The sequence below is a fragment of the Bombus bifarius genome, unplaced genomic scaffold (genome assembly GCF_011952205.1).
Source record: "Bombus bifarius isolate JDL3187 unplaced genomic scaffold, Bbif_JDL3187 scf7180000008239, whole genome shotgun sequence".
Taxonomy (NCBI): domain Eukaryota; kingdom Metazoa; phylum Arthropoda; class Insecta; order Hymenoptera; family Apidae; genus Bombus; species Bombus bifarius.
The window spans coordinates 131727-143490 of NW_022884533.1; the positions used below are offsets into that span (position 1 = coordinate 131727).

At 27.8% G+C, this 11764-nt stretch overlaps 2 protein-coding genes across 9 annotated transcripts; one reads left to right on the forward strand and one right to left on the reverse strand.

Moving 5' to 3' along the window:
* Positions 1 to 114: 114 nt before the first annotated feature.
* On the reverse strand, positions 115 to 3103 carry LOC117211509 (endoplasmic reticulum-Golgi intermediate compartment protein 2). Of its 2 annotated transcripts, XM_033455464.1 has the most exons (7): positions 2977 to 3103; positions 1761 to 1973; positions 1499 to 1666; positions 1043 to 1415; positions 724 to 974; positions 392 to 652; positions 134 to 324 (listed from the first exon to the last, which is right to left on the reverse strand). In XM_033455464.1, exons 3-7 carry the CDS (start codon positions 1599 to 1601, stop codon positions 134 to 136), a joined length of 1179 nt encoding a protein of 392 aa, XP_033311355.1. In that variant the 5' UTR covers positions 1602 to 1666; positions 1761 to 1973; positions 2977 to 3103. The 2 variants fall into 2 exon arrangements, with proteins under 2 accessions (XP_033311356.1, XP_033311355.1); XM_033455465.1 differs by lacking the exon at positions 2977 to 3103 and having other exon boundaries at positions 115 to 324.
* Positions 2197 to 11382, forward strand: LOC117211502 (E3 ubiquitin-protein ligase Nedd-4). 7 transcript variants are annotated; one of them, XM_033455447.1, is made up of 16 exons: positions 2197 to 2505; positions 2942 to 3108; positions 4511 to 4711; positions 4789 to 4949; positions 5303 to 5471; positions 5568 to 5683; positions 5785 to 5908; positions 6465 to 6614; positions 7058 to 7108; positions 7195 to 7471; positions 7557 to 7615; positions 7696 to 7761; positions 7832 to 8061; positions 8136 to 8257; positions 8341 to 8980; positions 9135 to 11260. In XM_033455447.1, exons 2-16 carry the CDS (start codon positions 2956 to 2958, stop codon positions 9235 to 9237), a joined length of 2622 nt encoding a protein of 873 aa, XP_033311338.1. In that variant the 5' UTR covers positions 2197 to 2505; positions 2942 to 2955; the 3' UTR covers positions 9238 to 11260. The 7 variants fall into 7 exon arrangements, with proteins under 7 accessions (XP_033311338.1, XP_033311341.1, XP_033311339.1 ...); XM_033455448.1 differs by lacking the exon at positions 2197 to 2505 and having other exon boundaries at positions 2909 to 3108; positions 9135 to 9277; positions 9347 to 11382; XM_033455449.1 differs by lacking the exon at positions 2197 to 2505 and having other exon boundaries at positions 2909 to 3108; positions 9135 to 9267; positions 9347 to 11382.
* The last annotated feature ends 382 nt before the right edge of the window (positions 11383 to 11764 follow it).

Consider the following 11764-nt stretch of genomic DNA (forward strand, 5'->3'; position numbering starts at 1 on the left):
GAACATACACGGCTGATAAATATAAAATCGCTATTAATTTTATTGGTATATACAGAACAGTTACAAACATATTTATTGATTATTAGCTTCGTATATTTAAAAGTTATTTTAATATCTAATTAAAAGATTACCTTTATTGAGGTTTAAACACAATATCCACATTTTCTGGAGCTGAAATATTCAGAAGATTTGCTGTGTCAAACGATTGATAGTTTGAAGTAGTAGGTGGAATGGGGTACTTTTGGTCATTTTTGTTTTCCTTGGTTGCAAAAAATTTGCAACACAAAATATACCAAAAACTTTGTACAATACTTTTTATCATACCTACAAAATTTTCTCTGTAAAAAATATCTTCAACGGCACAAAATAATTCAAGTAAATTGATATTTACCGCTTGTAACAAAAATACCTCCAACAGTGGCACATAATTTCACTAGAAATTGACACACTGTATCACGTTGTTGAGTAACTTTTATTTTAAGAGCACTCATATCATATTTAAAAAAAATTCCTGGACTTCCATGAGATCCTTTTTGGTGATCAATTGGTCTTTGATGATCTTTTACGCTATACTGATAAGTTTTGGAAGTGCTCAGTAGAGTCTGTATATCTGTGGGAACCACTTCCACAAAATACTGATATAAAATCATATCTGAAATATATTTCATTTCAAATAAATTATAAATATTATAATACTTATATTTACATTTCATACAAACTTACTGTTGTCAGCAATTTTTTCATCCCCTTCTAATGGGTGAATAATACCTGGACTAGGTTCTCCAAATGAAAATTTATTTATCCTATGAGTAAAGTTATAGTCTTTGTCCGTCATGAAAGTTAAAATATGTATATGCCCCATAGGAAATGATAATGATTTTCCAGCTGTTATATGAAAATTTCCAGCAACCTTGTTAACATTTAAACTGCCATGAATGCGACATGAATTTGGTGGATAACTAGGCTGATGGGTCCTGCAAGATGTATTGATATATCTATATAATATGTATCAATTATGGGTATAATAATGTGATTTATATACCGTTTTGGCATTTCACTATATAAAGTAACTTGATTAGATTTCCATAATAATTCATGAATCGCATGGTATTCCTCTCTTAGATAAGAATTCATATTTTTTAAAGCTTCAAAGTGAGATCTCTGCTCTTGTGTCAATTCCCACCATGTATCTTCTTGTTCTAATGATTCATGTCCAATCATATTTTGATTTGTAGAATCTAAGACATCAGCACTAATACGGCTACATGTCATAGCAACAGTGATATCAATATTTATTTTCAATTTTGCATCAATATCTGTGTCTGTTTCAAATTTAAATTGTAGTCTGCTGTCAAGATAATAACTTGTTTCAGCTATTATTAAATATGCAATAATGCAGATTGTAAATATAGAGACTGTAATTGTAAAAATTGTACTTGTAAAAGTAAGATATTATATTTAATAATTAGAGCAGTAAATAGTAAAACAAAAAACTTACATGTTCCTCCAACTGCAGTTTTGTCTACATATGGTTCAGGAACTTTAGGAAATCCATCCAATTCTTTGACAATTTTAATATTAACATTCCGTCTTCGTAACATTTTAAAAGTTTTTAAAATTCAGATATTAGTATATAACATTTATTCTCTAACTAAATTCTATTAACCTACAAAATGTGCAAGAATAAATTTGAATACACATTTATTATAACGTAAGTACATGTATATGTATGCATAATATAAATTTGGCAATATTTTGACCTTAATGTTACATTTAACATGAATAGTATGTACATATTTACAAATACACATGCATGTCTAGTATACAATATTTCAAATACATATATTAAGTTCCATGGGTCAAGTAGTCACATATTACAAGTAACAGACTTTGATACAAATGTTCAACATTTTTCTATTTAACGACAGATAAAGGTTAGTTGTTTCGGAGGGTATCTAAAGGCGCCACCATACCTATAAAAAGAACGAAAATTAGTTGAAATTATCATACACAATCAAATGTTTTATTGCTGTATGAACAATAACTGATACCATCACAATTGTTAGAAACAAACGATTGTTTAAAATAGTAATAAATATATGTTATGAATTTTTATTCATTATAATTTCATAATTGTTTATTTAATTCCAGAATATTTGATGGAGTAATTACCCATATATATGTTTATGAGGTTTCCAATGTATTGGTTAATTCGTAGTTGAATGTTGAATAAATACGTGTTATCACTTTAATGATTTAAAGCATTCCTTATCTTAAACGATTTTTACACTTAATGCTCGCATCGAAAATAAGTGATTTTGCAGTTATGGACGACCACGCATTATGTCTTTTGTAGCTTAAATATAAATAAGTCAGAAATCAGTTAATGGTGAATTATGTGCACGTGTTATATTAAAGTGTTAATTTTTATTTAAATGTATATATATATGTGTATATATATACACATATATCACATCTTCGTGTATCTTTTTTCTGTATTTTTTGGTAATAATTTCAGATAAGATTTATTATCAGTATTTATTAATATACATTTATTTTAAATATCAATATTATTACTCATCTTAGATGCAAGTATTTAGTACGTTTATTTATTTAATTTTTTATTATTATGTTATCTTATAAATTTATTATATAACAAATAGAAACAATTAGTTTTTATTTATTTATATGATCTACACTATGCTTAGTGGCACCTAAAAGCATATATGAAATACTTTAAAATGTACTTGCAAAAGGTTTTGTTATGCGAATGAAATTTAATTCTTTTTTAAAGATTATAAAAAGCAATTGCAATAATTATTTACATTTCAAATATACTATCTTTATGTAATTATATAAAATTACATATAAAAAGAATAAAATACATATAATATCATAGTGAATAATCTTTGTGTTAATGTGTTAAAACTATTATTAAAAGATTAAGAACACAAGATGCCTGGTACTTTGACCTACCCAATGTATGCTGGTGTTGAATCACCTCCTCAAAGAACTCGTGCTTATACTTGGAATTCTCAGCATCGTTCTGCATCTCGGGCATTGCAAGCTAACAGAAGACCAGGACGCTTTTCATTGACAGAACCTGCAGTATGTAAATAATCATATTTCCTTGTATATGTGATATTTGTACAATGCATTATTTTAAGAGATAATAACTTAGAAATTATTCATTCTTATCATATCTCATGATATTAAACTGAAAATTCAACTGAACAATATAGCTTATTATCATACATTTTATTTTAATATCCTTATTAATGTCAATACAAAGACCCTCTGATATATTAAAACAATACTTTGATACTCAAGAAACCGTAAAAAAAAAAAAAAAAAAAAAAATAAAACAGATATACTAGAAAACACGTGAGTCACTTTTTATGCGCATTAATCGTTAAAACGTAATGGTAGCGTTGTAATAATGTTTTGATGAAAAACTAAATTCTTACAATTTCGATTACGTCGTTCAACTTACTACATTTAATAACGACAGACGTCTATTTAGAAAAATTTGGAGAGATTTTCGCAGACGCATTAAAAGTTGTTCGTGTCAAGGATATCTAAAATTGTTTCGTAATCTACTTTTCTGGAATTTTTGTTTGTTCTAATACTGATAAAATTGATAAAGATTAAGGAAAATATACTTTGTAAAATATACATATACACAATAATGATTCTTTTTTTTATTTGAAATGATTGAAATGGATTTTAGTCACGTTTGAATATTTAAAAGGAAGTTAGCCATCTTTAAGCGCGAGTATATCATATCCGTTTCGTTCGTGCAATAGTAACCGAGAGGGGTTAAGACAAAATAGGTTTCTTGATGGCATATAAGAAACTGTAAACGTAGTAAAATTATAAAAAGTAGTCATCAACGATTAAGAATAAATCGAATACACATAACGTTAATGGCAGAGGAACATGTTTATGGATATAATCCAACGTCTGGAGCTGACGGAGAATCCGTACGTAACTATTTTGACAGTTTGACAAGTACAGGTTGGATTTTTGATTGATAGACTTCAAAAAGATTGTTACTTCCTCAAAGTTGTTGATTTTATGATTAATAATATTATTGCGTTAATAATAAAATTTTTATATTATTAATAATCGTAGCACGAATCATCTTTATATTTTTTTAATCAAAACAATCAATAAATTGATAAAATGCAATATTAATATTTTTATATTTTATTACCCATCTACATTAAACTTAAAAAACAATATATTCTTTTCATTTTTTATGTATAACTTTATTTATTTTCGTAGTGCTTTATATTTTGTGTTTTTATAATTAATGTATTAAATAAAATAGAAATAAAATAGTTAATTGTTTGTTTATTATATAAACTATATAAAACTAACCAGAAAATTCTTATCATAGTTATTAATAGAAACAAAAGACATGACAAGTTTAACTTTTTTCTATTTAACATTTTGAGAATCTAGCGTTAATTAATGTTTTTGTTTTGTTTTTTGATATTGTATATAGAGAGATGAAGCTACCCGGAAGCTGAGATTAAAAGTGATTGCTGGTCACCAATTAGCAAAAAAGGACATCTTTGGTGCAAGCGATCCTTATGTGCGTATTGATTTAAATACTTTAAATGGCGACCAGACAATAGATTCTGCACTTACGAAAACTAAAAAAAAGACATTGAATCCTGTCTGGGAAGAAGAATTTATATTTAGAGTAAGTATGATTATATTATAATTTAATGTCAAGATAAATTCAATATGTTAATGGAAATATATATTCTTTATTGTTAGGTTAAACCTGTCGATCATAAATTGGTGTTACAAGTTTTTGATGAGAATAGATTGACAAGGGATGATTTTCTTGGTATGGTAGAATTAACATTGATTAATCTACCTAAAGAACAAGAAGGTCGTACAATTCCTGTTAGGCGTTATTTACTTCGACCACGTAGGTAAGTATTTTTATAATATATGCTTAAAGCTGTGTATTTTTGTATATTTTAAAAATTTAATCTGTTTAGCTTCCTATTAAAATTATTTGGCCTCAAACTACAGATATGGTTTTACAAGCTACTATATATTATATATACAATAGAAATAATTGAAATACATTACTTTTATTCATTAATTTTCATTTTTATTATTTTTATATGCACTGTTACATGTTTTGGGTCAGTTTTGCATCTAGTTATATTTATTGGCTCCATATCACCATAATGGATTTTCATGTTTAGTTCATTAATATATTTCTTTTGTATCTTTCATTTGCAAATGCAAAATGAATAACTTACGAGGATATGGCTAGTAATCATTCCAGTCAGCGTTCAAGAGTAAAAGGCACCTTGGAAGTATATCATGCATACATTTCTGACTCATCAACTGTGGACAATGATAATGGAGATACTGCATCAGACTCAGGAGGCTGGGAAATGGTACAGCCAGTAAATAATAGTCCTGTGGAACAAGCTGCAGAGGTATGCACAATTACATCTATACTTTAAACTACAAATATTAAAGATGACTCTACTCATGTATATATAAACTAATACTTTAATTGAATGTTCTTTTAGGTCATGATTATCAGACCTTTACCACCAGGATGGGAAGAGAGACAAGATGCAAATGGGCGAACATATTATGTCAATCATGTAGCAAGATTTACACAATGGGAACATCCATCAGAATCGTATGTAACAGATATATACATATATATATATATCTGCTTCAACATATTTATTGCGTAATAAGTATAAATAATAATGCAGAAATATTTTAATTTACTTATAGTACTACATCACCTAGTGGAAATATGACTATTGAGCGACATTTCAATACTGCAGTAACTGAATTTCAACGTCGTTTTCACATTAGTGCCGATGAAGAAAATAGACACAGAACTTCAATTAATCAGGTAATATTGATGGTTGTATAATTAATGTAAATACCGTAAAAGAAAGAAAAAGATGAAATGAATTTATTAACTAGTCAGCTTAGAATCTGTTTTCAAATTTGTGTATTATAACAGAATATTATGTCTTATACTTTATTTTAAGATTTAGAGTTTATGTAGACTTGTTGTGTGTAAAAAGATACACACACACGCACAAAACCCAAGTTTACATTTAATATATTTTTGAATAATAAAAATATATTTATATCTTTAGGTGGGAGTAGATTAGAAATTGTTGCTATATATATTTTTTGCTTTGTATATTATCTTTTCAATTGTGTAAATTAACAAAAAGTTTATAACCAAACTTACTTAACCCCATTTAACATATATAGATGCATCATACTCTGTTTAACTATAGATATGTGCTTTAATAGATAACTGTTAACTGTCAAGATGTGCAGGAATTATTGAAAGACAAAAATATGAATATAAATGTCTAAACAGTATAAAAACCTTCTAACAAATAGAGTATTTAGCATGCAGTATGTAGCAATTTTGTGCATGTGTGTGTAAGGATGGTGAAGTTCTCCGTGAGGATGGCGAAGATTCGGATGCGAGAAATTATGAGATTGAGAATCATAGGGGAGGGGGTAGTGGGGATACTTCGTCAGACTCTGGACATTCTGTTGATCAACACGGCTACCTTAGTGAATATGAAGACCAGGTACTCATTCATAGATATGATTATTTTCAATTGTATAAGCTGTTTTTATTTACATGTGTTCATTTATTTGACGAAAATAAAGACTATAATTTGTAAACAGAGATTATATATTTTTTTCATGTAGTGCATTGCTGTCTGTATTACTTTGTGTTCCAATACAATTTAAAACATTTATTACAATACTTCACCATGCAGTTGAGTGTTACAAACTAACCATTCTTTCTAAAAAGTACTCTTAGTGTTAACAAAAATTGTATTTCTGTAATTGACATATTGCACTATTTTGATTAATTTTGTTGTTTATTACGCAAAAATGATAACAAATTTGTAATACATTATAAAATGTTGAAAGTGTATAACATATAAATTTCTTTGTAAAATAATAGATTGAAATTATATCCATGTACATGTTGTATGAAAACATATTACTATTGTACTTGCAGAGTGATGATAGTGTGGATAGTCCAGCTGGATCTAGACGATCATCTGAACAAGTTAGTACAGCGTTTTATTGTAAATAATAACAGCGAATACTATAAAAATTATTTACCCTAATTCCTGTTACTGATTCGATGTCTAGATCGAAAGTCCGAAACCTGTGGTTCCTGCGCCAAGTGACGAGGGATTACCACCTGGGTGGGGTATGCAAATAGCTCCGAACGGTAGAGTATTTTTCATTGATCACACTGCGAGAACAACAACATGGATCGACCCTCGAACAGGGCGACCAAGTTCAATACCTAATCACATTGCTCCTTCTACTACACCAAGAAGTGATTTAGATCAGCTTGGTCCTCTTCCTGAAGGTTGGGAAGAAAGATCTCATACGGATGGCCGAATTTTTTTCATTGATCATAGTATGTGAATGTCTACCAAGATTTTGTAAAGCTCGAAAATTTTGGCTTTGATCAAAATTTTTGTTTTTCTATTCTTGCTCTGCAGATACAAGAACAACACAATGGGAAGATCCTCGCATGTCCAATCCTCAAATTGCTGGACCGGTATGAGTCTCTTTAGTCCAAAGATTGTGATATATGAAGTATAACTCATTTAATTTGTTAATATTTCTATATTTTCACAGGCCGTACCATATTCACGAGATTATAAACGTAAATACGAATATCTTAAATCTCAGTTAAGAAAGCCTGTAAGTATATGATTGTACAAAACTTAATCATATTAGATTTCTTTTATATTTCATCCATATTTTTTTTCAGAGTAATGTTCCTAATAAATTTGAAATAAAAGTTGGTCGAAATAATATTCTAGAAGATTCATATCGTATAATTAGTTCTGTCAACAGAGTAGAAATATTGAAAACAAAATTATGGGTTGAATTTGAAGGAGAAGTTGGTTTAGATTATGGAGGTCTCGCTCGAGAATGGTTTTTCCTATTGTCTAAAGAAATGTTTAATCCTTACTATGGATTATTTGAATATTCTGCTACGTAGGTATATTTATGTATAAAATCATTTGCATTCTATAAAATGCAAAAAATAATAATAACTGAAATGTTTGTAGGGATAATTATACCTTGCAAATTAATCCATTTTCGGGGGTATGTAATGAAGAACATTTAAATTATTTCAAATTTATTGGTCGCATAGCAGGTATGGCTGTGTATCATGGTAAACTGTTGGATGGTAAGAATTATTTCAATTATACAGAAGATATAAAACATTTCATTAAGAAAAAATATAAAAGGAGCTCCTATCTTTTTTTACAGCATTTTTCATTCGTCCATTTTATAAAATGATGTTAGGTAAATCTATTGATTTGAAAGATATGGAAAGCGTTGATTCAGAATATTACAATTCATTATTGTGGATTAAAGAAAACGATCCCAGTGAATTGGAACTTACGTTTTGTGTGGATGAAGAAAGTTTTGGACATACGTCTCAAAGAGAACTTAAACCAGATGGTGCTAATATACCATTAACAGACGAAAATAAAGATGAATATATAGCTTTAGTTATACAGTGGCGTTTTGTATCAAGGGTTCAAGAACAAATGAATGCATTTTTAGAAGGATTTAATGCTCTTATACCACCAACACTAGTAAAAATATTTGATGAAAATGAATTAGAATTATTAATGTGTGGTATTCAACATATTGATGTGAGAGATTGGAAACAAAACACATTGTACAAAGGAGACTATCACGCTAATCACATCGTTGTTCAGTGGTTTTGGCGTGTGGTACTTTCATTTAGCAATGAAATGAGATCCAGACTTTTACAGTTTGTTACTGGTACATCGCGAGTACCTATGAATGGTTTTAAAGAACTTTATGGTAGCAATGGTCCACAATTATTTACAATTGAGAAGTGGGGTACACCAGAAAATTATCCAAGAGCTCATACCTGGTATGTAAACTTTAACATAGTGTCTAATCTTACGCGTAGTTGTTAAAGTAAGATGGATTAAAAATTATAGTAATCTTTCTCATTTGAAAAAATTTGGAAAAAGGAACCAAAGAAAGTGTAGAGTTATATCTGATGATTTATGTACCCTTTTCAGTTTTAATCGTATAGATCTCCCTCCATACGAAAGTTATCAACAATTGAGAGAGAAATTGATAAAAGCAATTGAAGGTTCTCAAGGTTTTGCTGGAGTGGATTAGCACGAAATACCCCTTTTCATGATGATATCTGTAATATAATGTACATATATACATACATATAGATACACAACCATGTATACTGTCTAATATTAACTTAACTATTTAACAGGATAAACATTTTTCTGCACTCTGAAGACTTAGGTGTCTTTTGACTGCTAGTTACAACATTAAGACAAATCAATGAAAAGTACGTTTAGATATTACTTAACCTCTACGAATAATTCGAAAAAATTTTACGCATGATGCACTTTAGAAATTATAGGCTATATTTAACAAACAGAACGAAAAAAGTTAATAGTAATCTCAAATGCTGTTTCAGCAATTGATGAATTACAATTTATTAACTCATTCACATTCTAAATGTAATTCCATATTTTGATGGTTACTACACTTTAAAAGTGTTCTTTGGGAAAATTTTATTTGCTGCTATAAAAACATTAATCTGGTATTAATTGTAAATAACTTAAGATAAGAGATAATAATCTATATATTAATTACTTATCTCAATTTGTTGATAAAATGCCTTGTTAAAAGAATTTATAAATAATATGAGTTTACATATTTAAAAAGTTAAATTATACTAAAATATATAATGGACGAGAAAAGAAGTTTTAAATTTTGTTACGTAGGATTTAGTATGATTTTCAAATATATCGAATTTCAGTTACATTCAAGTTAAATGAACATCTGTCAAATTATATTGTATACAATGACGCTATAATTTACGATGAATTGTTGTGCAATGTTGATTTGAATTTTAATATTATACACATATACGTATTTTTTTGATCTAATTTTATAACATAATTTACTAAAACGAGATCGCTTTCAATGACGATTTCTAATTTTTCCACGAAATTAAACACTATTTTTTAAATCAATAATTTGTTTGAAATTGGAAATGTAATAATTTCACATTTTGTTTTTATATAAAGAAATTAAATCTTTAAAGACTCACGTATTACGCATGTTTAGAAACCTCTTTAAGGATTTTCTATCGTAGTAACAAAGGCTAGAAAATTTTGTTTCTTGAAAACATATATATATAGTTGCAAAAATGTATAAACAGAAAGTTTTGGGAAATCAATTATGCTATTAGAAGATGTAGCAAGAAGAATAACAGACAGTGTGAAATACGTAATTTGTTTCGTTTTCGATCAATTTATAAATTTATGGTAAAAGACATCATTTAATTTAACATAGATATAATTAAAAATAAATTATTTTTTGGAACAGACGTATCTGTTACATAGTTTATTCGTATAATAAATCGAAAATTTTTCGTATTGGACAGCGTTCTTCTTGTGTGTTCTTCTAAGAACTGATGATGGAAAGCATATTATACTTAGCTCATTGTATATAGCATTAAATAAGATAAAAGAATATATACATCAAATTGCTTAAAAAGCGAAATTTATTTATATATTTTAGCAATTTACGAAACAGTGGACATAGTCCATTCTTTCGTTAAAAATGGTATTATCTATGAAATTGATTATTCGAAGATATTGTGATCGAACTTGTAAATGCGTACTTTGTATAATAATAGCTATTTCAAAAAAGTATTCTAAACGAATATCTAGCATTTAAAGCTAATGAAACATTCCATCCTATTTGTACAGCTTATTTTATTGTAAACAGATACGTCCCATTAGATAGTAAATATTATTATTATGATAAAAATTTTGTGGCCTTAAATTATGATTATTTTCGATTTTCTATACGCTGGACGTTTTTTAATGACGAAAATTTGGCTTCTTGCATTTACACGATAAACGTATTATATCCAGAATGGAATAATGCATTTCAACGTATTATATTTTTTAAAAAGCCAACGATACTTGGAAATCGTAGTATTTTTCTAACACTAAGTTGTAATTTAATTGGGTTAAAAGCTAAGACTGTTTCCCACGTTTCGTGATATTTACTGAATTGTTCGTTTATTATCGTTATTGTTATTGTTATTATTATCTACCTTAGAATTCGCATATATTACTGAGTAATATAGGATATCCAAGTTTTATTTATTATTTTTATTAAAATGTTATATGAGATAATTTGTTGCGAGCTCACAAATACAGTGACTTAATTTCTTCATAACGTCATACTACAGACATGATTTATCAGCTTATCCACATGTATCTGCGTAACTTGCAAAATTATGTGACTAACTCCAATTTACCTCTCTTTAGATTGTATGTAAATATAAACATATTTCTTGTAATATATCGATTACAAGGTACGTACATTTTTACTGTACTTGTGACAGATGAACTTGTAAACAAAATGTTTGTAAGCTAGTTTTTGCGATTATTCATTATTATCGAAATACGGCGAAGTTACACATCGTAATAATTAAGAATTAATTATACGATCAATATATATATATATATATATATATATATACATATTTATATTTATGTATATATATATACATATATATATATTCTTATGATTGCAAACTAACTTATGTCCTTAAATAATGCTGTGGAAAAATAAATCTATATATACAAATAAATTATACCAT